Raw genomic sequence first — 27,847 nt, forward strand, 5'->3', positions numbered from 1 at the left:
TGCTTGCAAAACACCAGAAATTGCCTTCAGTTGTACCACGAACTATGATGCTTCAAGATGGAACAAGAAATTTGAGAAGAATGTATGGACTTGTTGATCCTGAGATCCTAGACAACTTGTTTCTTAACTTTGTGATGTAAACGTTCCTACAGAGTGCCTATTAAGAATTATTGACCAGAATGCATATGTGACTACACTGAGTGGAAGGTAATGTGATAAAGTCCCTGTAAATAGTAGAAAAATAAATATCCTGTTTTGTAATATGGTCATTTAATCATAGAAATAGAAACCCATTGTCCCCCTCAGAGACCATGGCATTTTGTCAAACTTTTAATACTGAAACCCAACGTCCCCTACAGGGGACATGCGGATTCTCTGAAGTCTGTATAGACATTTTATAAAAGAAAAGTATTTTTGGTGTATCGGAAATGCAAAATGAAGTAATTCACAAAATTTCGTGAAAGAAAGAAAAAATGTCTTGGGTCTGAGGAGAATATCTGAACATTTACAACTGTATCATTAAGAATTAATCCATGGGCTCAACTTGGATATAAACTCCTGGCATTGTGGGGATATGACAGCAGAACTAAATTTAAGGAGTGCTACAACTCTTTTTAAAAAGCTTCCATTAAGGGAAAAGGAGTAGGTCCTTTTGATGAATGTTACAAATCCAACAGCTGGATACTGACCAATACAGGTCGTTCTTCATCACACTGGCAATACACAAAACAAACTACAATGTTAAGGCAGTGAGGAACATCTCCAGCAGAAGTGAATTATTGCCATTGCTGCCAGTAACTAGTTTGAAATCCTCCATCATGAGTTTGGCTTTTGTCGAAGGAATGAACATAAGAAGACATTGCAGGTTAACATTCGCAACCATAGATTCTTTGAGAGAACTACGAAAAAAATATTGTCTTTGAAGAAGAGCATCGTGTATTGGATACCAGATCACATATACGTGCTGAGATCACTTAATGATAAGAAGAATAAAGTGGATAAAATTTAATGTGAATCAATTCAAGGACACTGATCAGGAAACCTAATTACACTATAAAATACACCAACATACATCACACAAATTCTATTTTGAAACTAAAGGGGCAGTTTCAAATTTTACTGTGAATATTTTTAGAATATTCAGATATTTCTTCAAAATTAAGGTCACTAGAATTTAATGTTTTCAAGGATTCAGTAGCCATAGCATTAAATCACCAAAATAATCTCTACACAAGGTTTCCAAAAATGAACTGTTCTTAGTCAATGAGATTTTAAACTAATATTATTCTAAGCATTCATTTCCCTTAACTCACTCTTTATTTTACTGAATTCCTAACAAAGGAAGTATTCAAGTAAAACAGGTCAAAACCTATCTTGAAATTTTTTGACACAATCATTGTACTGTAAGAGGATAGCGTGCGGAGAATCGGCCTCCAGATTTAACTGCAAGGCTCCGAAATCATACTTGGAATCCTGGTACGCAAGCATGACGGGTAGCGCACCTGGACATCCCTGAACCAGCTCGGAGTTGTGGTGTGGTGGGGCGTATATGCATGCAGTTTCTTGACCCGCTCTGAAGCTGTATTGTTTTACTAGTCAGTTACTCACAAAAGAATAGCAGAAATGACTGGTATAAATTGCAAGACATAAGTTTTTGTACACCAAGCACAACGAATTAGAACTTCATTGTCACACTGTTCTTCACATGTTCTTCTCCAAACAATATTCAGCGGGCACTCCAAACTTAGGCCACTCTTGTGTAATTCATTGCAAATAATGAATATTTTATCACATCCTGAAATCGTGGAGGTAAAAACTGAAAATGTATGAATGACTGCAGTTTAAGGATTGTGTCTCTGTGGTAAACCTCAATTTTATCATTACGAGAGGTTAGAATTTCTGTTAATCGGCGGTAAAAAGCTTTCCAATGCCGGAAGAAGAATTTGTGTAATGGTTGAATTATGCCCGTGGTACCTGAAGGAATGTCTTTGTGCCAAGTTGTACCGATGGGATCCACAAATTCAAAGCAGGGCACAGCTGTCTTCAGAGAACGGAACAGAAAAAAAAGGCTTCTCTAAACCATATTTTCAGTTCTGTTTTCCCCAGTTTTCTCGATTTTGCGGCAATGACAACGATGTTATCTGCTTTAGACATTTTTTTTTAAATCCAGAGAACCGAAGGCCTCCTGCAGTTCAATAAATAATTTAGGGAACAAAGAACTGTCCATACTGACGTTCATGGTGTATGAATGTATAAGTGAACTAACCGATTGGGCTATTGGGTGCATGTTTCTCACCTACCAATGATAGTCCTTTTCGATTGTACTTCACGCTTGAACCTGCTTTGATCAGTGTTGTATATAGAGGACGGAGTGTAATGGAGAATCATTCGAGCCGCCTCCAGAAATTATTCTGCAACCTTATTCTTTTGTTTTTCATTCTGAATATGCAAGTGGGATATACATTTTGTAATTTTCCTACTCCCAATTGTTTCCTGAAATGGCTAATCCAGGCATGAGAAGCAGAGAAATTACTTTTACTTTACTTTTTTCGATAGATAGTCAATGTCCAATTTCCAAAGCCCACAGTCATAAATCTTCATGGCTTACATTTCACCTTCTCCTTACCTTCTGGAAACAGGAATAGAGTTTTTCATACTGTACGTACATTTTTTTAAGTTTAATCGGACTTGCCGACATACCCATATTTTCGAACTGCTTCTTCAAAAAGTAAAGATATCACTGACTTCACTAAACTATCTGTGGATGTATGAAAGTGATAATCGCTGTTTAACACCTTCGTTAAGCCAAAATTTTACAGAACATAACTACAACTGGACGATTCGTATGGCAGCAGACTCTGAGCATCACTAGATTCCGAGGAGTCTTATTCTAGTTTTGAACTGGGACCTGGAGCTTTGTTTGCAATTGGCAGGTTTTGACAAACTGAATCACTTGAGTCACTTTCACCATCTTCCCGCGGAGAAACCACCTCAATACCTTGCACTCCTCTATGATTATTTTCCATCAAATGAATTAGATATTGTCCCATTTCCTTTTCTTTGAGTTAATATTTCCTGAAAACAAAAACACCTTTTCGCAGAAATAAATCAATACAAACTCTGCAACGTTAAAAGGATTTAAAACGTCATCCTCTGAGGAACTAATTTTCACTCTCTTGCTTTCTTTAAAACCACCATCAAAACAGTCATGTTACTGCCAGGTACAGTGAAAACATTCCATAGCTGACTAGCGTGTGCAGCTCTGCTTATCACTGGCCTTGAGCATGACGGCCACCAGGGCTGTTCACTCCTGCCAATGTACAGTACATGTACAGCCTTTGCGCAACATAACATTGATCTATATGAGAGATTCACCCCATGATTTCGGAGATGCAGTTAAATCTGGAGGCTAATCTTTCGCACATTGCCCTCTTATAGTACAATTGTGTCAAAAAATTTTCGAGGCAGGTTTCGACATGTCTTACCTGATACTTCTCTTGCAAGTGGGCTGTCTTTCAATGGTAACAGATCTTCGGCAAGCAGCAGCAATCCTCATCCATATCCACCTCTCAGCTATCATATTTCGATCTGTCAGGATGGCCATGTTGAACCAGGATTTAACTACATTTTCCACTTGCTCTGACCAGTTTAAGCCTTTTCTAATAGTAACACCTAAGTACTTAAAATATCACCACCACTCCCCCCCCAAGTTAATAATCCCTCTTTCCTGTCTTGTTTTCTTTTACTGAAGTACAATTTCTTGCTTTTTCCGCTGTGGATTTTCATGTGCCCATTTTTCAATCGTATCTAAATCCTGCTGAACCAATAGTTCGTCCTCCTGTCTTTATATCCCGGTGTATGAATCAATCATCGGCTAAGAGGCGCACTTCTGATTTTATCGAATTGGACAAATCATTCATAAAAGGTATGAAAAGAATTGACCTGGTAATGCTACCCTGAGCCACACTAGATGTAAAATTTACTGAAGAAGATAAGTTTCTCTTATGCGCACCCTCAGATATTCCACTGAGGAGTTCTCGTATCCATTTCACCACTCTGATGTCAATATCCGTACATGCTAACTTGTTAAGAAGGATGCCATGTGGCACAAGATCAAATGCCTTAGCAAAATCAATCACTACTGCATCAATCCTTGACCCATTCTCAAGTTTATCCAATACATCTTCACATACAGAACAGAGCTGGCTCTCGCACGTGACACCTTCCCTACAACCGTGCTGCCCCTTAAATATCATTCCTCGATGTTAGACCCCTTTAAACAACAAGCATCATCATCATATCATCCCAGAAGAGTACCATTTTAACCCCAAATAATCTTCTATTAATTGCTCCATTTGTTTGCATACGACTGACGTCAAACTTACTGGCCTGTGGTTATTCAAGCCACTCTTTGTCACCCCCTTTGTCAATAGGAACTACAATGGCCGATTTCCTATCTTCCGGAACCTTTGTATTGTTCAGTGATATATTAAAGATTCTTTAGGATTGCTTCACCCCCGAGTTTGAGTGCCTCTCCGGAAATAGAATCTGGCCCACAAGATTTATTTTATCTGAGTTTGGAAAGATCTTTACACATTAATGAAGATTTAACTTGGAAATCATTAGTTTTAGGAAAAATGTGCCTGAATAACTGTGCCACCGAATTATAAACCTTTCCGTTGTGTTTACTTAATGCTTCCGCTTTATATCTGTTGTCGCCAATAAATCCCCTTCTACACAAAGAGAAGGAATTAACTTTTTCTCTCCCTTCAATGTTCGTATACCTCTTTAAAAAAGGGTTCCAGGAATTTTGATTTTCATTTAGGATACTGTCAAGATATTTCTCTTCAGCCACTTTCTTTTCTGCTAGCAAAAGCTTAACCACGATATTGAGAGGGCTTTCTTATGAATCATGCAGATGATATTCAAAAGGCAGCTGGAAAGAAATGACTATCAATTGTTCAATGTACACTTCAAGCTAACTGTGATTCTGCGTAGTAGACCACACTACTCTTATCTCATATGTTGAAAGCGGAGAGTTCCAGAGCTTGACAGAAGAAGAAATTCTATCATCTACGAATGACAGAATCCACACCAGTCTTGGACACAATGACAACTGCAATCAAACACTCCAACCACCATGGAACAGAGGATGAATGCCCAATTCTCATACAGGGCAGTAATTTCATCCCCACTTCAACAGACCACATTTCACCGATTTCACCCACATTGTGATAAAATCATATTTCCAAATAAAACATGTAATTAACTGTATCTCTATGTACTCCTTGCCTCCATGGCAGCCTGCAAATGCTGAGGACGATTTTAACCCTCAAATGCCCAATTTATTATTTATTTCTGATCTAATGACTCATTCAATAATCTATATATAAAAAAATAACTTGCCCTGACTGACTGACTGACTGACTGATTCAGCACCACCGAACCAAAACTACTTAACATAAAGAAATGAAATTTTGGAGATACATTCATATTAACATGCAGGTGCTCGTTACGAGAGGATTTTCGGATATTCCGTCGCTCAGGGGGTATAAAGGGGGGGGTTAATTTTTAAAATAAGGATATCTATATCTCAAAACCCTTAAAAGTTTATAGACTTAAAAATAGGTATTTGGAATCTCCTTTAAATGTAAAGAAACATGTACTTTTTTTATTTTCGGAAAATCCCATTAAGTGGGGGGGGGGGGGTGGAAAAGGGGCGAAAACTGGTTGAACACCTTTTATGAGGAGACATATCTCAAAAACTGAAGATGTTACAGACATGAAAATTTGGAATCATCTTTGAAAATAGAGAAACACGTATTTTTGCGTTTTTGGATAATCCGATGAATAGGGGGGTGAACAGGAGTAACAAACGGGGTGAATTTAAAAAAAGACTATATCTGCAAATTCTCAGACACATAATATATTACAGATTTGTAAACTGGTATTTGGAATTTCCTGTAAAAGTAAAGAAACCAATATTTTTTCAGAAAATCCAGTTAAGGGGAACTGAAAAAGGGGGTGAATTTTTAAAATTAGCATATCTACAGTATATCTCAGAAACTTAACATGTTGCAGACGTGAACATTGGTATTTGGAATCTCCTTCAAAAATAGGAAACGCATATTCTTTGGTTTTCGGGAAATACCCTTAATGGGGGGGGGGGGAAATTGAAAAATGAGTTTAATTATGTTTATGAGAATAGATATATAGGCCCACACCAAAAAATCTAAAGGTGTTACAAACGTGAAAACTGGTATTTGGAATCTCCTTTAGAAATTAAAAAAAAAACAAAAAACAAACAGGCATTTGGTTCGGGAATCAACTTGGTGTGCGGGGTTATGAAAAGAGATTGAATTCCTTTTACGAGGATACATATATCTCAAAAACTGAAGATGTAGATGTTACAGTTGTGATAATTGGTATTTGAAGGCTCTTTTAAAGAAACGGGTACTGTTTGTTTTTGGAAAATTCACTTGAGTGGGGAGTGTGAAGGGAAGTAAAAAACTGAATTCTTCTTCTGGAGAGACTTATATCACAAAAATGAAGGTTACAGACATGGAAATTGGTATTTGGAATCTACTTTAAAAATAAAGAAACACGCATATTTTGGGTGGGGCAAAACCAACTTAACGGGTGCGGGTGGAGTGAAAAAGAAGTTTAATTCTTTTCATGAGGATACTTCTATCTCAAGAACTGAAGATGTTACAGACATGAAAATTTGTATTTGGAATTTTCCTTCAAAGTAAACAAACACGTAATCTTTCGTCTTTGGAAAATCCACTTAAGGGGGTGAATTAATTGGAAAATTAGTTGAATTCTTTGTATGAGGATACTTATATCTCAAAAATTAAGATGTTATCGACGTGGAAATGAGTACTTGGAATCTCCTTTAAAAATGAAAACTGGTATTTGGAATCTCCTTTAAAAATAATGAAACACGTATTTTTTTGTTTTCGGAAAATCCAGTTCCGGGGCTAAAAAAGAATTGGAAAAGCGGGTGAATTTTTAGAATGAGTACCGGTATATCTACATTATATGTCAAAAACTTCACATGATAGAGAAGAGAGACTTGGTATTTGGAAGGTCCTTTAAAAATCTAGGACTGGGCGAGTTGGCCGTGCGGTTAGGAGCGCGCAGCTGTGAGCTCACATCTGGGAGATAGTGGGTCCAAACCCCGCTGTCGGCAGACCTGAAGATGGTTTTCCATGGTTTCCCATTTTCACACCAGGCAAATGCTGGGGCTGTACCTTAATTAAGGCTACGACCACGTCCTTCCCATACCTAGGCCTTTCCTGTCCTATCATCGTCACAAGGCCTATATGTGTCGGTGTGATGTAAAGCAAATGGCAAAAAACAAGTACAGGAGCCTGTACGTTTTTGTTTTCGGAGAAGGCACTTAACAGGGAGTGAAAAGAAGTGAAAAATATTAGAATTGTTTTTTTTATGAGGATACCTATATCTTAAAAACTGAGGATGTTAGAGACGAGAAAATTGGTATTTGGAATCTCCTTTAAAAATAAAGAAACATGCATTTTTGTTTTCGGAAAATACACTTTGATGCATTTTTGTTTTCGGAAAATACACTTTGATCAGGTGGGGGAAGGACTGATCAATGGATTGAATTCCTTTTATGGGGATACCTATGTATATCTCTAAAACTGAAGATGTTACAGATGTGCGAATGGGTATTTGGAATCTCCTATAAAAGTAAAGAAACATGTATTTATTTTTTCGACTTGAGAGAAGACTGTTTCTCACATGTACAGTTCTATGTCGCATGGTCGTCTTAGCCTCAAAAGGTAATACCACACACATGGTTTAAAGAGTACTTCTGAGGTAAAAACTCAATTTTTGGGCGAGTTTTTATACTTTAGGAATTTTCAGATAATGTCTTAATGCAATGCCGAGGAACGATTACTTTGATCAAATTACGAAATCCACGCGAGCGAAGCCGCAGGTAATTGCTAGTAATGCATAATCAGAATAATAATTTTCTGAGCATGTGTTAAATGAAAACAGAGCAGAGTAGCTGAGCATGTTAACGCACAATGGCTTATGGAGGCAAGCTCTGCATTCAGAAGACGAGTGGGTTTGAACCTCACTGTGGCTGTTTTGAGAATGAGTTTCTGTGGTTTCCGATTTTCACTTCCAGGTACCTATTCATAGGCCACAGCCGATTCCTTCCACCTCCTTACCCAACTTCATTCACCATCATTCACTTCATCTTAGCCCCTTAACTGAGGATGGCATCAGAAAGGGCATCTAGATGTAAAAATAGGCCATATCATTTCATCTCACCTCATCTCCGATCCTGTTTCACGAAACGGGACTAAGGGGCAGATGTACATACATGTCAATTTGAAGCCTCTTGAGGATACCATCTTCAACACTAAGGCAGTTATTCATCCTCCTCCAATAGATCGGGCTGTAAACGTGTGCACTGACACCACCAGGATAATACGAGTTGCAATTCTGCTTAAATGTAAGATCACAGCAAGGGAAAGAAAGGTGCTTCAAGAACTGAAGAGAAATAATGATATTAATCATTGTAACACCAGATAAAGAAAAAATTATTATGAATGCCAGCGATTATAAAAATAAAATTTCTGACCTACTAAACCCAAATGAACACAGAACTGTTATTTTAGTTACCTCTGAAGACTGATTACTTCAGATCTAGTAGGGATACATCAGTTCTTCGTGATAAAGTATATTGTAACGTATTCAAAATATCGGCAACCTGTACATTATTGTACGTAACATGGTGACACAGTCCAACCAGGGCTAGAAAATTTAGTAGCAATTTTAACAGACTGTGGAAGCCGCAACTCTGGAACACCTACACTATATGATCTAATCTATCCAGACACCTACTTCGAACTAAACAGAGTTTGCTGGTTATATATTCTCTAGTAGTCGCCTAAAATGCCGGTCTGCCATTTGCGTTTATTACAGCCCTGACTCTATTGGGGAGACTTTCCACCAGGTGGTCAAACGTTTACATGGGCACACATCCCATTCTTCCCAAAGAGCCATAGCCAGAGAACGTGGTGTTGAACGGTAGAGTAAAAAAAAAAACCTACCATTCTAACTCATCCCACAGAAGTTTTATTGGATTTAGATCGGTACTATGGATGAGCCAGTCTAGTTGCAGAATAAACCATTGTCTTACAGAGCCCGCTTTATGGCTCAGAGCATTATCATGTTGGTATAAACAACAGTCATCACTGAACAGATTTTCCATGCAAGGCATTCACAAGGTATTGATATCCTTCTGCTTTTACAGTGATGCAGTCCTGCTAGAGGGCCAAGCCATGAGAAACATCTCTACACCATAATGCCACGTCCTCCCTGTTGGTACTAAACATTCAGGTAGACTGCGTTCCCTGGGCATTCTCTATACCCTACCCCCCCGCCCCCATCATATTGCCACAATTTATAACATGACTCCTCCTCTTTTCCCACACCTGTGAGGTCGCGGGTGCGAACTGCGTTGCACATGTGGATTTGACCCCGTTTTACGGCCGGATGCCCTCCCTGAGGCCAACCCTATATGGAGGGATGTAATCACTATTGCGTGTTTCTGTGGTGGTTGGTAGTGTGGTATGTTGTCTGAATATGAAGAGGAGTGTGTTGGGACGGACACAAACACCCAGTCCCCGAGCCACAAGAATTAATCAGAAGCGATTAAAATCCCAGACCCGGCCAGGAATCGAACCCGGGACCCTCTGAACCAAAGGCCAGTACACTGACCATTCAGCCAACGAGTCAGACAATTTATTACATGATTCATCACTCCAAATTACCTGCTTCTACTGTGCCAGTATCCAATGGCGTTGCTCTTTACATCATGCCAGGTGGCACTTTTTATTCAGAGAGGAAATACTCGCCCAACAGTGGAACCCTATTCTTCTTAACCCGAAACGCACAGTCGCGGGACTGGTTGTACTTGATATCACCCTGAAATTCCTTGGTGATTCTTTCTACAGACAAGCAACGATTTTCTCGTACCACCCTCTTTAATGTTAATTGGTCTCTGGGTGTCAGGAAATGTAGCCGACCAGATCGAGGTTGTGCTGAGGTTGTATCTTTATGTGGTCAGTTTGGGTACATTTACATTAGAAATTTCCCTTACAGATTTCTTGCTTATATAGCAACCAATGATTTCCTCATGTTGAAAGTCACAAACCTCACCCGACCTACCCTTGTTTCTGTTCCGTAGTGGCAATGAACTATAAAAACCTCCCCTGCCTCCTTTTACACTGATGTGCGAGTCATTTTTTGTTGCTTACTAGTGTGATGTGGTACTTTTGATACTTATGATTAGAGTGTAATCTCAGCTTTACAAGCTATTGCACACAGAAGAGATCAAATCAAGAGGGCAGTTGAACCTCCTCGATGATCAGAAGAGAAACAAAGACATATGAGAGAATGACTTCCTTATGTATACAGTATACATCTTCATATTTAAGAATACAAGTAATTATTAACAGTACCAATAAATGTACTGGTAATAATATAGTTCAATATGCAAGTTTAAAATAACTATGCTTAAATGAAGTAAGGCCTAACTACACAAATCCATTCATTCATCTCATTCCTTCCACAATTACCCAGCAAGTGAGTGGGATCTACTCCGCAAGTGCACATGGCAAGCCACTTTAAACTTGAAATAAGAGGTATAAAATTCTATTACCTGGATGCCAAGTTTATGAGTGTAACAAGTCCATCAGAAAATGTCACCAAACTCCCTACAAATACCCCTGGTAATGGTGGTGCTGGTGGGCATCAATACAGCATAAAAGCAGAATTCTATTTACAAATCTAGATCCTTAACGTATTTGATTTTCTAGTTCATAAAGTATACGAAATATATTCAATAATAATGATATAAGTTTATTGAATACATTAGTGGATATTACAAATGCAGTTTTTTCAAAGTACTTTTATCCTTCAAACTGTTTCTTAATATCCTTAAACCAACACTGAAAATTCATTAACCCTGGACAGGGCATGTAAAAATAACCCCGTGAAGAGGCATGCACAGTGTTTTAGACAAAGTCAGGAAAAAAATGGCACAAACTAAACAAAAACTATAAAACTTGAAAAATTATTTTGAACCAACTTGTAAATAATGTTCAAAGGTATTTTGACAATGCTAAATATGGATGTTAAACAACTGACATTTATGGAGTCATCACTAGATTCTTGAATTTCCGTACCGCACCAAACACGTCACTGTTGTGTGTTCTTTGAAGATATGTCACTGGCATATACGGCATCTCATAAAACTCATAATATTATGTAATATTATTAGAACTCATAAAAATAATTATTAGTTAACCAAATCCTGTTTCGTAAAGATTTACACATGACTAATAAAATATCTTCACCCATAATATTAGTTCATTAGTCAGCTGATAAAAATGGAGATTAGAATCAGTCTGCTGCATATGTTCATGGTTTGTGTTTGTTCCTAGCAGTAGGCTAGCGCTCGACTACAACCAGCTATTAATCCATATGTTTGATAGGCTCACTTGATATTTTTGTTGTTGTGACTGATACATATGAGAAAGGATAAAAGAGGTGAAAATAATGTGACAGAAGAAAGTTTCTTTGCAGAAATTAAAGCGTCAACTATTTGCAGCCTTTCGCACACTATAAACCACCTTGTTCTTTTTCATTTTATGTGCTCTTAAAAATCTCTGCTGAGATGGACTAGCAAAATTTTGGTTTACTACCCCCTGCGGGTGGGGGGCGGTAGAATAACACCCACGGTATCCCTTGCCTGTTGTACAAGGTAACTAAAAGGGGCCCCAGGGGCTCAACTTGGGAGAGTGGGTTGGCGAACACAGGGCCCTGCTTCCACTTACTTGTGCCAGCCTCCTCGCTTTCATCTATCCCATCCGACCTCCCTTGTTCAACTCCTGTTCTTTTCCAACCCTGATGGTATTAGGTTGCAAAGCCTAGAGAGCCATCTTCACGTCCTTCTCTTTCTATGGCCAATACCTTCATTTTTCGAGTGACGGATCCCTTCCATTTTCTATCTGATTAGTGTTATTATACAAGATAGTTACCTAGTTATACTTCATCTTAAAACAATAACCATCACCACCACCACCTTGGTTTACAGGTGGTATAAGCCAAGATTTTAAATGATAGCTGGAGCCTGCGAACAGAACTGCACTAGGGAAACACAATTATACTGTGTATCACTACCAACCCGTGGAGTGCAATGTGAAGCTGCTGTTTTGAGGTTTTGCTTCACTCCATCCTCTAGCAAATACTCAAAATTTCTGTAATCTAACCTAAATCTCTCATTGTATTCATATGTTTGTTACATACCAGTACAGGATGTTTTTGGCCCAACATTTATTGAACGGTGAATACCTACACTCATTCCTCATCACTATTTGAATCAGAGTCGACCATTTCACTGCATGATTTTATGCCAAAATATTAAAATATCACTCACTTTGGTTTCACTAATAATATGGATTATGAGTCAAACTACAATCATGAAAATAATTCCAATAATATGAGTAACATTCATATTCATGCTGTCATTAATTTACTAGTCTGGCTCTGCAGTGTAGGGGCCAACGCGTCCACCTGTCACCTGGCAGTCCCGGGTTCGATTCCCAGCTGAGTCAGGGGTTTTTAATTGCAATGATTAATATCCCTGGCCTGGGAACTGGGTGTTTGTGGTGTCCTTAATCTTCCTTTCCTCACACACAACATTCTACACTACCGCCACTCCAATTACACGCAGGTTCATACAATATGGTGCCAGTAGGGGCAAGTGGGTCGACGCCCCGAACAAATAGCATTAAAAAAAGAAGAATTTACTAATTATTATTAGGAGTATCTACTAATAACTTCGACTCAAACTAATTACCAATATTATTAGCTAATAACTGAGATTTCTTGGATTTCTGTTTTTTCCCCCCCTCCTAGTTGTAGTAGGCGCATATTCCAGGTCCACCTAGTTCTTGTGGAGCTGCAGAGGGCTGCTTTTCTTCAGGCAATCCAAATATATGGCGAATGTTTTTAGCCTTATAGGGAGAGTTTGAATAACATTGTATTCTTGCAAATATCACACGCATAGCTGCTGGCTTAGTTCTTTCAAATAATTACGCCTTTATGTGCCAAAGGTACCTTTCGCATGCTTGTAAATAATATACAAATTAATTCCAGTAATGTATAGAACAGTATAGAACAAAGTCATTGGCCATCGGTTGCTTGGGCTTGAAACTGAGTAACTTTCTTTATACTGATAAACACCACCACATTTAGTTGAATTATAGAATGTCAGGGTGTATGGCTTAGAAGCATCTCCAGAATCTGGGTTGATGTCATCACTGTCGTGCATGCTGGAAATTACAATCAGCAAGAGGGATGGAAGTATACCAGTTATCATTGGTTACTGACTGCCCTGTACCACTGACAAGTGCTACCATCCTTTTTACAACTGCAAGCAATGAATTATCAGCCCTGAAGGGTCCCTCCGGTTGCTTTTCTGCATACACCTCCATATTAACCCTGTAAAATGTTTTTCCGCATGCCAAAAAACACACTTTGATGCCGTACTTGGCCGGCTTGTTCCTTATAGATAGCCTAAAGGCACACCGTCCCCTAAATGCCTCTAGGATTTCATCGATGGTCAAATACTCTCTCACTCTCTCTTGCATTTCTAGAGAACATTTTCAAAAATGTCTCGAATGTGGGTGAGCTTGTCTAATAATCTTTGCTGCCTGCATGTTGTGGTGTCATCAAATCTTATGGTTCATATTAGAAATTTAAATAGTTTTAAGTTCATGGTGGTTCTGAAAAACTCTATCCCAAACCCATCAGTTCCCCATAAATCCATTAGGTTCAAATAAGATGGATTGTAGACCCCGTCAAATACAGAAGGCCAACAAACACCTCACCTTACTCCTACTTGTGTCTCGGGCATCACTTTGCTTTGAATACCCAGGTAGTACTTTTGCAATACATTGGTTAGTAAATCTCACAATGTCATCCAACACTTCATCCTTAACTAATATTTCCCATGCTTCTATTGGAGAGTTTGGTTCATGATTCATCACCCAAAGTAAGCGTCTCACTATATTTTGTGCAGACGTTCTTGTATTTCTATTCCTTGTAGGACAGTGACAGCCCATGTTATGTTGTCTTTTCCAATGTACTGAGGTCCTTAGCACTCAACTTGTTCCCCTTCATCAGCAGATTAATCTTAACTGGAACTTTCTTCTTGTATTTGTAGCTCATTTTCATTGTCATCATCTGATGCAAGTTCGTCAATCGCTTCGACAGCAGGTTCATCGATAAACAATGGACACCTAACTGTTCCTGGATTTTCACTTCTCTCCTCTTGCCAATTCCTCCTCAATACTTTCTAATAGTCTTTTGATTTCTCTTCCTTTATTTCTATCTATGATGATTTGGATTACTTCACTATTTTACATGAAAATAATACAAAATTCATACATTCTTACTATATTAACCGAAAATATTAAAAGAACTCAAACACGCATACATCATGGGGGCGCCAGAAGATTTAGACCGGGTTCGTCAAACAATGCACTCAGGCTGAAACTGAAGAGCGCGAGGGGTGAATTGTTTACACACACTCATAGTAGACCAGTTCAATGTAAGGTACTGAGGGGATGGAAGGTAGCAGCCCGCTACGTTAAGAACTATAAGCATTTATCTCTGAACCTGGTCAAAAAGACCGTGACTCGCGCTCTCCAGGGTTGAAGGTCATCTCACCTGCATAATTTTCACTGTCTTTCACCTGCTTTCACTGTCGTCAACTTCCATGTGTGTATATTTTGCTAAATGATTTTTCATTCTGACGACTTGGCCCTCTACTTCTTAACCACAATTTTTTGCATGTGGCCCTTGTGACTTTTATTCCTGATTTTAACTTTGTAAAATTAAAGCTAAACAATATGATGTTTTCTACCAGTCATATTGAAGTTTAAAACTTAAAATACTCAAAAGTAACATGTCTACACTGTGCCCCTAATTTTCAAGAAATGCTCCAGGTCCCTATTACAGAGCCTGCACCAGCATTTGAAAGGGGGATTACCCTTCGAATGGAAACTCACACTTAGAAAGGGATTATCCATTTGGAAAGGGTACATGAATAGATTACTGAACGATTTAAAAGGGTAAATTTTATAGTAGTGGTTTGTTGTGTGGATTACTGTAGTCGCAAACTATTTTGTGAACCATGAACAGCGTCTGAGTGGCCTAGCAAATGGTTCCAAGAGTAGCTGTTATGGAATAAGAGTGGACATCTCGGACACATGGGCCTGCTTGTGCTCAGGTTGCTAGGACTGTATAAACCACCACAGGTCCCTAACCAGTTACAGGACAGATTCTCACTGGGGCTATATGCAAGTAGGCTGCTTAGAAAGAATTCTTAAAGAGTATGCCCAGAATGTTTAAAGCAAGCCCCGGACCTATGGGAGTAACGGAGCTCCACTTGCATTTGACAAGCGAGGGACTCCTCGGAAACAACTTTGTGAACGATACGGAATTTGATGGGGAGCTATCAATTAGTAATGGCTCTTATGGGACACAGAAGGTAAAACTGGCAGTCAGTCAGCAAGGGGGATACGTCTGGATGTATTAAGAATTAATGATATTCAGGCAGGGAGAGTTAATGAGAAAGAGAGACCATTATAGTGTGCTCTTAACAGGTGTTAAAAAGGGAATGGCAAAGTATGGTGTAGGACTATTCATCAGGAACACAACTGCACACAACATACTTTCTGTCACGCATGTAAATGAGTGAATGATGTGGGTAGTTGGAGTTGGAGGAATCAGGACGGTGAACTGTCTCAGCCTATTCACCATGCAAGGGTGCAGATGAAGATGAAATTGACAAGCTCTATGAAGTATTGAGTGATATCGTACTGAGCTCAACAGCAAGCATAGCAGTACTAATGGGCGATTTTAATGCGAGTGTTGGAAATAGAACTTAGATATGAGAAGGTGGTGGGTAAATGTGGGAGATACATTCTTTAAGCATAAGGCTATTCACCACTGCGCATGGGGAGGGTAGAGGCACCAGAACCGTAAGAGACAACGGTCAAAACCAGTTATAACGACTCTGAAGGGACAATTAGCGGATGTTATAGGCAATAGTCCCACAAATCAGGTTTTTTATTTGTTACTAAAAGTGTCATATCTGTGAGTTTTAGGCTTCAGACTTACATGGTTAATTAACATAATTAAGTTAAAACTTAAAAAAAGAGAAATGTAAGTGTATTAAGTACTGTACTTGCAATACAGTATTTGTGTAATGGGACTGAAAGGAATTTTTTTCTCGTGTTTACATTAATATGTACAGCAATAATATATCAGCAAAATATAAAATATGTGAGGAAAGAAGTAGTAATAATCTAAACTGATCAATAATGTTGCACACAGTCTTGGCTAATAAGCAAGATGTTCTCTCTGTCCTTCCAAATTGTAGAAATTGTTGAGCGTGATACACCTACTACCCTGGCGACGTAGACGTTTGTTTCCCCATTTTGTAACTGCCATGTTATTTCAGACTTCTTCAATATTAAACAATTTCCCTTCCTTTTGCAACATCTTCACAACCATGCTTGCCTCGACTATTTAACAGACTGAATGAGCTGAGATCTACAATCTACTGGAAACAAGAGTTTGAAAAAAGCTTTACATTGTCAGCAATCTCCAAACGCATAACAAACAAAAATCAACATTTCTCCTAAAATGTGATAGAAATATGCCATTTTATATGGTATGTCCTAAAAATCAATGTTGTACAAAGCAATTTTTTTAATACAGTGTTTAAATAAGATTTAGATGGGATCGGTAGATTTCACAGTTATATCAAATATGTCGCTAACAGCAATGTTGATATCAAAATCGACTTTGAATTCTGGAAATTTGATAGGAATATGCAGATATTCTGGGGATTTTTAGATGATATGGACCACAATCTGATCTATAGTGAATTATCTTGAGGGTTAAGACAGTGAATATGTCTGCAGACGAACAAGGGTATAGAATTTACAGGATAAAGAAATCAGTGCATGGATATGATTACCGAGACTAGCAAGTTCAGAATATAGAAAAGAATGGGTAACATACGGGGATCCCCTAGTAGGAAAAGCAAGGGAATGCCTAGAAACAACTGCATGTAAAGATGGGGAAAGGCAAACACCAGTCCTTAAACTCAAAAAGAGAGCATGTCAGAAATGGCTAAATGCAAAGACTGATGCAGACAGGGAATTGTACGTAGATGAAACAGAGCGAAACAAGTAATAATTGTTGAATCCAGGAAGTCATGGGTAATAACTTAGGAAAGGCTTTTTCAAGCGGACAGTAGTAAAGAATCTTAGAATGAGGGGGAATAAAGGAAATCAGGTGAACTGATCATAGATTCCAGGGAATCACTGGACAGGCAGAAGAAAGTTTGAAAAGGAAATATATATGTTGACGTCAACTACGACCAAGCTCATAGGGAGAAGGACAAGGGATGTTATTGAAATTATGCTTAAGGTAGTGGAAAGAATGGTAAATAAACTCCAATGTCATAAAGCAGCAAGAATAGATGAAATTACACAAGTTGTGAAGGCACGGATGAAATGGCTTCACAGAGTAATAAGATTAGCATATGAAGTTAGCAAGGTACCTCTTGATTGGACAAATGCAGTAAGTGCACCTATCAATAAGCATGTGAACAGGAAGAATTGCAAAAAAAACTATCTATGTATTTCACACAAGGGAAGGTGTCAACTAGCATTTTTAAGGGGAGGGTGTGATCAATGGTTGAGAGTACATTGGATGAAAACCAGTGTGGTTCAGAGCTGCACTGATGGACTTCGGGATTAAGGGTAGATTATTAAAAGCAATCAAAGTCATTTATTGATGTTCGCAAGGGATTACAGTGATGTAATGTTACGTACTCACCATTCCTCTGCCAGAAAACTTCTCTGCATCACGCTATGAACTTTATTTCTCTCTGGCCGTATGTCAACTTATCATCTGACTCTTCTTTTTGCCTTGCTGATGAAGTCATCTGCTACGAACATCACCTGCACCAAGAGAGATCTCGTATGTTTCATGAGTTGTTCAATGGTTTAGCGGCATCTCCTTACCCCCCACATCCTTTCACCAAATGCTATTTAAACCCTGCAATACAAACTTTCGGGTCGCATTTCAAGAGCTGGAGAGAGAGGAGGCTGAAGCTGGCTTCTTTTACCTAGTGCATTCTGAACTTTGCTATGCCAGCATATCTGTTCAACCATGAGGTATAGACATGAAAAATTGCAGTCTGACTTAATTTCTTGCAACCTTCTGGGATTACTAGAACCTGTTCACTTAACGTGTACTGGAGTCTACAAACATTCATTTCCCTTGTTGGTGATGGGGACTGAGTACAATTTACTTTTATATTTTTCTGGGTGCATGATAATTATTTTCACCAAAGTTACAAGCAACTATGAACTTAAAGCAACATTTTGATGCTTTAAATTTAAAATATGCTCTCTAATGAGAGTGGACATCCTTAACTTACATCAGTAATATTTATTCCTTTCCATGCTGAGGTGGTTTCCAAGTCATGTTTGTGTTTTTACACAGACTTGAGCTTCATAATTTGAGATAATGTTATATTGTATCACTAATTGTATTTTAGCTAACTTCTTAATTTTCATTTGGTGTTCTAGTCAATTTTTCTTCTAATGCGATAAACAATTACTGGTGGCATCCCTTTGTCGAGGCTTGTTATATGGTCAGGAAGCTTATTAAGAAAACTGTATAAAAGTTGGTTTCTTATCACAGTCGCATTTCTTGTTTAATAATCTGGACAAATACTTTGCAGTTTTCCTTCTTAATACGAAAAATTCAGATGTAGATTTCCCCCTCTCTTTTGCATCGGGAACTTTAAAGATTTTGTTATATCTGCCTATAGTTAAATACACTTAAGAGTAAATTTGATGATGGTTCTTCCTTTTCCCCTTTGAAAGGTCGTATGTTCCCATGAGTCTACCTTTGGTTACAGCGTGTGTTCCGTATCCTGGCTCCTGTCATATTTAAGTGTAAATGAGTGCAGGTTACGTTGTTCAGCCCTACTTGTTTACGAAGGTTTGCCTTGTGTAACACGGTGGCACACTGGAAGCGTGCTGGGCCCATAACCCACAGGTCCGCGGATTGGAACCAAGTTCTGCTACCATGTGACCGGTTTGTTAAAAAAGGAGCAAATAGAGCTCTGCTATCATGTAACAGGGTTGTTAGCAGAAGAAGGAATAAATAGAGGTCTGTTATGACAAGGTACGGTAAGCAAAGTGCAGCGAAATAAAAGTCGTGACATAATTAACGAAAGTTGAGTCATCACAGCACAGTGGAAGCGAAATAGAAAGAACAGCTATTTGCTTTATGTCGCCCCGACACAGGTCTTATGGTGACGATGGGACAGGAACGGCCTAGGAATGGGAAGGAAGCCGCCGTGGCCTTAATTTGCCTGGTGTGAAAAATGGGAAACCACAGAAAACCCTCTTTAGGGCTGCCGACAGTGGGATTCGAACCCACTATCTCCCGGATGCGAGCTCACAGCTAAGCGCCCCTAACCGCACGGCAGAAAGAAAAGGCATGAAGCTGCTGGGTTAGGCAAGATTTCTGAGGAGAGTACAAGGATAAACTAAACAGGAGAGGGATACTATCTTAAATGTAGAAAATAACTACAGTTACCCATATTAAAGAGTTAGTCTTAAACACAAACTGATAAATTCAGACACTTGGATTTAAAGCAAAGCACTTTTCAGGTGTAATATGTCATGAAATGTTTTCTCTTTTCCTGGTATTTTCTAAATTTATTTTATCCTAAATTAGTTACGACAGATCACCACTGGGTTCCGTGATACAAATCCCCGTCACTTAATGTGAGGTTTGTGCTGGACAAAACGGAGGCGGGACAGGTTTTTCTCCGGGTACTCCACTTTTCCCTGTTATCTTTCATTCCAGCAACAGTCTCCAAAATCATTTCATTTCGAAGTCATTAATCATTACCCCAGAGGAGTGCGACAGGCTTCGGCAGCCGGCCCAATTCCTATCGTCGCCACTATTCTCTGGATCACCTGTTAAAGCAGAAATTAGGTTGAAGGCCAGGGGAAGACGCGGGTGGGAGGGGTTGCACCTACGGTGTTGTAACATGGTAGGAGAGGGGCAAGGGGGTGCGCGTTTCATGCCCTTTATCAACACTAGTTTCGGCAACCATCGCCAATGTAGAGCTGCGTGCAGTTACTATCATAGTACGTTTGCAACAGCAGTGAGAGAATTTATCAGTGTGATGCGCTATCAAAAAACAGTGCATGTGCGTATTGTGTGCTAATTATTAATTCTTCGTGTCTCTAGTCTAGTACATAAAGAGTAGGAGAGTCGTAGTCATTAATTGACAGGGAAGACATTGCCGTTTGGCATCATAGGTATTTACACAGTATTCGCGAGGTAAGGGACAAAAAAAAAAAACCTTAATAGTATACAGTTTACACAAATGAGAGATGGGCAAACGCTGTTCATACGAAGTCCAGGATACATAGATCTTAATGCAATGAATCCGAACACACACCAGGCTTATCAGCTGGAAAAGAAACACAAGACTTTTACGTCTGGCAAGAGAAAAATTATTGTTTGCAAGGCATTTCCAAGTGAAAAATGTTGTTGGTGGGATTACTACCATTCATGAAGCGGCGAGGCTCACGATAAAAGCAGATTATAAAAATGGAAAAGGACTGCAGACCCCCCCAAAAGAATAGAGGAATAGATAGGAAAGTAACTTGACTACACAAATATGATCAGTTTACTTGAGCAGCAATAAGGAGGAAAGTTCAAGTGTTGTAAAGGGAGAACGATCTACCAACACTAAAAGTGCTGTTCATTGTTAATGAGGACGACAATGCGGAGACCCCTGTTAGATATAGGGTTTAATAAATACATAAAGCGTAGTAAAATACATAAAGTGTAGTAGAGTCGTAGTCGTTAATTGACAGGGAAGACATTTCCATTTGGCGTAATAGGTATTTACACAGTATTCACGGGGTAAGGGCCAAGGGAAAAACCTTAGTGTATAAAGTGTACATAGATGGGATATGGGCCAACGCTGTCCATACGAACAAGTCCATGCAGGGACTCAATCTGGATTTGTGGAGGGAGCAAATTATATTCATGAGCAACAAGACAGGCGACTACCATGGGGAAATGGACGGTGAACAGTACGAGGAATATTTCACAAAGAAACCGTTACCGAACATATTGCCTAATTTGGTTGTAGTGCTACATAATGCTTCATATCACTCAGTGAAAATCGAGCATGTGCCCACAAAAAGTGCCACAAAATGTGTTATTAATGCTTGGTTGGCAGAGAAAAATATTCCTTGAGAACCCTGTATGAATACTCTTCAACTAGTGGAAGTAGTTGATAAAATTCGGCAAATTATGATGCCAACTATCGCATAGATAATCTTGGCAGCAGCCGAAGGTCACAAGGTGTTATGCCACCCTCCATATCGCTGCAAGCTAAATCCCACAGAACTTGTGAAGGGGTACGTTGTGGCTAACAACAAACGTTACAAGTCCCTGAAGTGGAACAACTAATGCAAGAGGGAATACAGTATGTGAAGTTATTTCAGGACGATGGCGAAACTGTAGAACATGTGAAACAGACGGAGTCACATGTGAGAAGCCGATGGCCTCATAGAAGTTCACGACAAAATTGTGACCAACCTCAATGACAGCTCCAGCGACGATACTTAGTGTTCTGACCCCGACTCTGATTCCGACTGGGGTGTGCAACAATTCGATACAGATTAATTACTGCTGCACAAGGTAAGCTGACTCTCAAAAAACATGCTGCCTGATATAAACATATTTTATGCGTGATATAAACATATTTAATGTCAGTCTAATAATCTGATAACATTCTTCAGCTTACCCCAGCTATTTCTGAGGTCGCTGGAGCCACCCAGGCTAATTTTTTTGGTTTTGGCCACGGGTCGAAGATTGGATGCCCTTCCTAACTCCATGTGATACTTAAGATGAAAATCTCAACCCAGAATTGAGCAGGGTTTGAACCTCACCCTTTTGGGTGGGAAGCCAGCAGCTAAACCACTCAGCTAATCATATCCCCTGCCAATCCGATAACACTATTATATTTTATTTTTATTTATAAAAATATGTTTATTTAATGAAATTGTGCTGGACAATTCGGAAGTGGGACAGGTTTTTGCCTGGAACCCCGACTTTCCCCCCAACAGTTTCAAAGTTCAATCCAATACGGGTACTTCATAACTTGTTTCGCTTATTCATCAATTATCTTCCGCGAGTAGTGTGACAGACCTCTCCAGCCAGCGCAATTAAAACACTTGGAATTAGGTGGGACATCATTCCATTCCTACCCCGGTCTTCGACTGGAATCGGGCCAGATATTTGGATAATAATAGTGAATGATAAATAATAAAACAATGCAGGCCTAATAGATATTACGTTAATCATTCAATAAATGTAATGTTTATTGTGTATGTCAAAAGAATTAGTTTGCAATGCTTTAAACATGAAATTGTAGTTAATAGTTTAATTCAGTAAATTCATTATTTTGTGATGTAGCCATTCAGTGGCGTTAGGGGACTCCACTAGTATGAATACGTTGATGCATTAATTCTTTTAAATGTGCTCAAGTTACACTCTGTGCTGTGTTATAGCATTGGGTATAACTTTCAATCGCATGCCAGTACATGTGGCAACCAAGGCGAGTGCAACGAAGCAATGACGCTACTTCTGCTTTAGTCTGTTGAAAAGGTGACCCAGAAAATAGATGGGGGCTTAACTCATTCCATTCCTGACCTGGTCAAATGCCTGGAAACAGGGTGTGAATTTTGAGTTACAACAGACTGAAGCACCTCCTAGTTATAGATTAATTTGAAACTCAAATGAAATGGCTTCCACTATAACAAAATACTTATTTTTATTTGCATATATTATCTTTGATTTCTACTGCAAGTTATTGTCTTAGATATATCACTGCAACTTTTGCAACAAATTACAGTAATTCAAACCAGTAATAACCAGGCTAAGACAGTTTTATTCAGTGACTGCCATATGGCAAACCCTTAGATATTATTCAGCGACACTAACAGATTTTTCTTTCTGTATTATTAGGAAAGGTTTGACGGCAATTGAAGCCCTGGACATTATATAATGATGACAACAATGTTGACGCCAGCATTTCCGTTCAGCCTCCAGAACCAAATATTCACATGGATGAGAGCTTAGGAGTGAAGCTGTACGAGTGTAAGTTATGTTTAGCTCTATATAAAATTCCAAAATCATATTTCTTGGAATTATTATTATTATTATTATTATTATTATTATTACTACTACTACTACTACTACTACTACAACAGACTAGTTGACAATCTGGCATCCCAGAAGCTACAAGCTAATATTGAAGTAAAGAGTGCCAAACGGAGAAAGGTTAGGCACGAACTACAATAACAGTGGCACAAAGCCATCTATATTCCTGCCAGGTTTGGGGCACAACATCATCCACCAACCTATGCTCAAGGAAAATCGCGGATAACGAAGACGAAAAATGAAAAATCAAGATCGAATCCTCGATGTGTAAAAGAGGCAGATTTGACATTGGATTCCCTTCATTTCCAAATCCAGATTATTCCAGGTATGCAAATATATCAATAGTGGACATTTTTGAGCAATTTTTAAATTGTGAGATTGAATACCTAGTTGAGGAAACTAGGTAATATGCTTTGTTCTTGAACCACCAAGATCCGACGATCACAGCAGACGAAATACGTTTCTTTTTTGCAATATTGTACTGTACGTTAGAGGGTACAATAATTTGCCATCTAAGCAGCACGATTACAATTCAAATGATATGAAAAATTTAGCCATATCTCAGGAAATGGGAAGAGATTTCTTCAAATCTGTAGTTTTCTACATTGTGCAGACAAAACAATGATTGAAGTAATTGACAAGGCATGGAAAGTGAGGCCATTTGAGGAGATCTACCAAAAGAAGATGTTCTGAAAATTCCTTCCCTGAAGAACATATGGCTTATGACGAAAGCCTGGTGAAGTATTTTGGGCACCACGGCTGAAAACAATTCATCCGAGGTAAGCCACTGATTTGGATAAAATTACTAAAGCCTTAATATAATAGATGGTCACCCAGTAAATTCTGAGCTTCATCAGGGCAAAGGTCCTACAGGGTAATGCAGATTACAAGAAGTCATTTGGCGAGGCAGCTACCCGATTACTTGTGCAAATGGACGAGCTTGTAGATGAGAAGAGCCACAATTACTTTTACGTGTATAATTTACTTTTCCTCTCCTGCACAGTTCTCCTACCCACATTCCTTGGTCATTTAAACATTGGGACTATCAGGGTGAATAGAATCCCACAAGGATGACGACTGCTGGTCAAACAAATGTTTTTTAGAAGAATCGCAGATACCTTGAGATGGCAATGGAGATGAATGACTGATATCTGTGTGCGAGATGGATAAACAATGAAGTTGTAACCATGATTCTATCTTCATGTGGCACAAAGGAAGTCAGTCAAATAAAAAAATTCTTGTGGGGGAAAAAAAAAAGAGCAGCATGACATGGTTTCAAGGCCTAAATTACGTACCAGGTTACAACTCATTTAACTTATTTATGGGTGGTACTGATCAGATGAAACAAACTATGAGTTATCGTTTTGGAATGCATGGTGGGGGAGTGGTATTGAACTTCGTTTACGTGGATGTTGGATGTAGTCTTGCAGAATAACTGGATAATGCACAACAAAGCCAATAGACAACGGATCATTCAACTTTATTTCAAGCAAGAAGTGGTGAAAGTTTATGAGATGCCAGGTCCTCCCTAGGGCAGTAGGAAGACCAACAATGTCGCCAGCATAGTCTTCATATAGTTGCATATCAGCATCAATGACATCTTATCCCACTGATCTTGCTCGTGGAAGACATGGAAGGAAACAAAAGGAGAAAATGTAACCATAGTAACCACAAATCAATCGGAAGAACACAGTGTTCAAAATGTTGTGTAGGACTGTGTATCGATTGTTTCATTTCATTCCACACTCACTAGTGTTTATAATCAGATACATTTGGTATCCCAACAACACAGAGCCTATAAGCATTTATGCAGTATGATTCCTGTGTCATTTCTCATACACAGTATTATTAGGATTATTAGTTTTGCTACTCGTTTTTATGTTGCAGCGACACAAGACAGGTCTTATGGTGATGATGGGATAGGAAAGGGCTAGGATTGTGAAGGAAACAATGGTGCAGGCCAGTGCCTGCTGTGAAAATGGGAAACTACGGAAAACCATTTTCAGGGCTGTCGACAGAGGGGTTCAAATTCACCATCTCCTGGATGCAAGCTCACGGCTATGTGATCCAAACCGCGTAGCCAAGTAACTGGGTAGTATTGGGATGTAATGGTATATGATGTCCAAATGGGCTATGCAATAATTTTATGCAATCATCTTTTTTTTTTTTAATCCCAGAAATTCAATTGGCCAATTATACACTGCACAGATCATGATTAGAGCGCTGCACAGATGCGGATATCCACAAAGTTAGTGTCTTGGCGGAGCAAACTGTATGGCAGTGCAGATAATTTTGCTGATAATTTCTAAATATTGAAGTTTCTTGGTTTTTACTTAGGTATACTCTAATTTTTGCTTGTGGTTAGGCATTCTTTGACAGTGGTATGGGAGAATGTTGATATACTGTATAAAGAGCCTTGAGACCATAAAGCTGTAAATCTGACCTAAGCCTAACTGGCTCCTGCCTGTAATTGATGGAAGAAACAAAGGTCAATATGTCGGTAGTTGTCGCGAGGAGAATTCCCTCATAAACCTGTGACTGTAGGGGTTCTGGTGCCAGGTCTAATGTATTATGTGAACAGATCTATCCGTTTTAATACCTTGGGTGTAATATACTGTAGTTGAATACGTACAATATCTGCAGATAAACACTCGCGGATGAAGGAAGCAGATAATATTTTGTATATCTGCACAGGGCTCTAATTATGGTCTATCTTTCTTGGTTATTCTTTAACTCTGGAGTAATGTACAAATGATTAGTATATTGTTAAAACGATCAAAAGGGGGGGGGGGGGGGAAAAAAGTGTTCAAAACAGGCATCCCAAGCACCTATGGTTGATTCATCACAAATACACTTCATGTAGATAAACATTTGCTGTCAAGCTAAATAAGAACGGAGTTTAATAAAGAGAACCATAATGATAAATATCACTGGATTTACGTACCACTACTTTCATGGTTTTCAGAGATGTGGATGCACCGGAATTTTGTCAAACAGTTCTTGTGAATGTTGGCAAATCTACAGAGATTAGGCTGATATATTTTAACACCTCTAAATACCACCAGATTGAGTCAAGGTCAAACTCACCCTCCGTACTGTCTGACTTAGCCAGGTAGGCATGAGGAGGAATAATGGTTCCAAGGATCAAAGTGAAAAAGAAAAATAACCTGAAACAAGCATTGAAATTTCACTACAGTAGAATCTGGTTTGTGGATAACCCAGATAAATGTAATTCTGTTCTATATTTATTTACAGATCCTAGGAAAACTTTAATTACAAAGGAATGAATTAATTCTTAACTGACATAATATTTAGGGTCAAGTTACAACAGTATGCTTTTTATATACTGTATTTTATACCCATATAGCATTTCATTTTAACTACAAATTGACTAATGAAGTGTTTTGGATGCAGATGAATAATTTGCCAACATGTTTGAGGAAGAGCTGTGCTATGTGGGAAACTGAAAAGACATGTTATGTCCAATAACGGACATTTATTATAAATTTACTCATTCGGGACAAATATTTCAGGCTCCCAATGGGAATCAACATCTATATCAAGAAAAGACATGTGCTAGGAGATAGACTAACTATTAACTATTCACTTATGATTTTTACATGGTCCCAGTTCAGAGATACTGGAAAAACAGTACAGAGCAATCTTCATTCTCACGTACCTGTATGCTTCAAAGATAAAACTCTGAATGAAAATTACTGAAGCCACATAGAAATTTAATAAGCCATCTGAGTGTTCTCCTTAGCTGCTATTATAAGTTCCTGGAAACTTGCTCTAAACAGAATTGCTCCCATGATATCAATTGAGCAAGCATTATTCGGACCAATCACAAGCTGCACAGATCAAGTACACAGCCTTACTATACATGACAAGGGCTTTCATCAACTACTGATGCAGATTTTGTTTAGCTTGCAGCTTTATGTCACACTGCACCATTGCCCTTTAGGAAGAATATCATTAGCCACTCCCAAGTTCAATGCCACAGATTAACTCCAACATACGGTACAGAGCCGAGGAAATGATCCCTGAAAGTGCAGTGAAGTGCAGGAGAATGTTGAACTCTTTGGATTATAGTGAGATAGGAGTATTGAAGAAGTCGTGGATGAAATGATTAGCAACCCGTATAACAGCAGCAAAGAAGATGCAGGTGAATCATCCTCATCCGACAAAACTGATACAGAGTTAGCTTCACTTGTGTAATGAATTCCATGGATTTTGTTTTAGTCTTACATGTACGCCACTGTACTTAGGCCACCCCATAAAACTGCGACTTCAGCTTGATAGAACTTGCACGGATTAAAGTGAAACAGTACGTTTGTGGTGCTAACGTTTTTGAAGACTACTGTATAAGAGAGTCTTCGAGAGCTAACCAAAGAAGGTATCAGAAGATGACCGACTGGGTTACAGACATGTTGAAGAGTTGCAGGTG

General features: G+C 38.8%; 1 protein-coding gene across 3 annotated transcripts in view; it reads right to left on the reverse strand.

Annotated features, from left to right (window-relative positions):
* The window catches only part of LOC136863938 (serine/threonine-protein phosphatase 2A 56 kDa regulatory subunit delta isoform), a 766,800-nt gene that overhangs the window by 718,584 nt on the left and 20,369 nt on the right, over positions 1-27,847 (reverse strand). The window contains exon 3 of one of the 3 annotated variants that reach the window (XM_067140386.2): positions 17,965-18,089. The exons of the other annotated variants lie outside the window; for them this stretch is intronic. Coding sequence (XP_066996487.1) covers positions 17,965-17,967 — 3 coding nt within the window. The 5' untranslated portion in view covers positions 17,968-18,089. The remainder of the gene's footprint in view (positions 1-17,964; positions 18,090-27,847) is intronic. 3 annotated transcript variants of the gene reach the window in all.

Source organism: Anabrus simplex, chromosome 2 (genome assembly GCF_040414725.1).
Source record: "Anabrus simplex isolate iqAnaSimp1 chromosome 2, ASM4041472v1, whole genome shotgun sequence".
Taxonomy (NCBI): domain Eukaryota; kingdom Metazoa; phylum Arthropoda; class Insecta; order Orthoptera; family Tettigoniidae; genus Anabrus; species Anabrus simplex.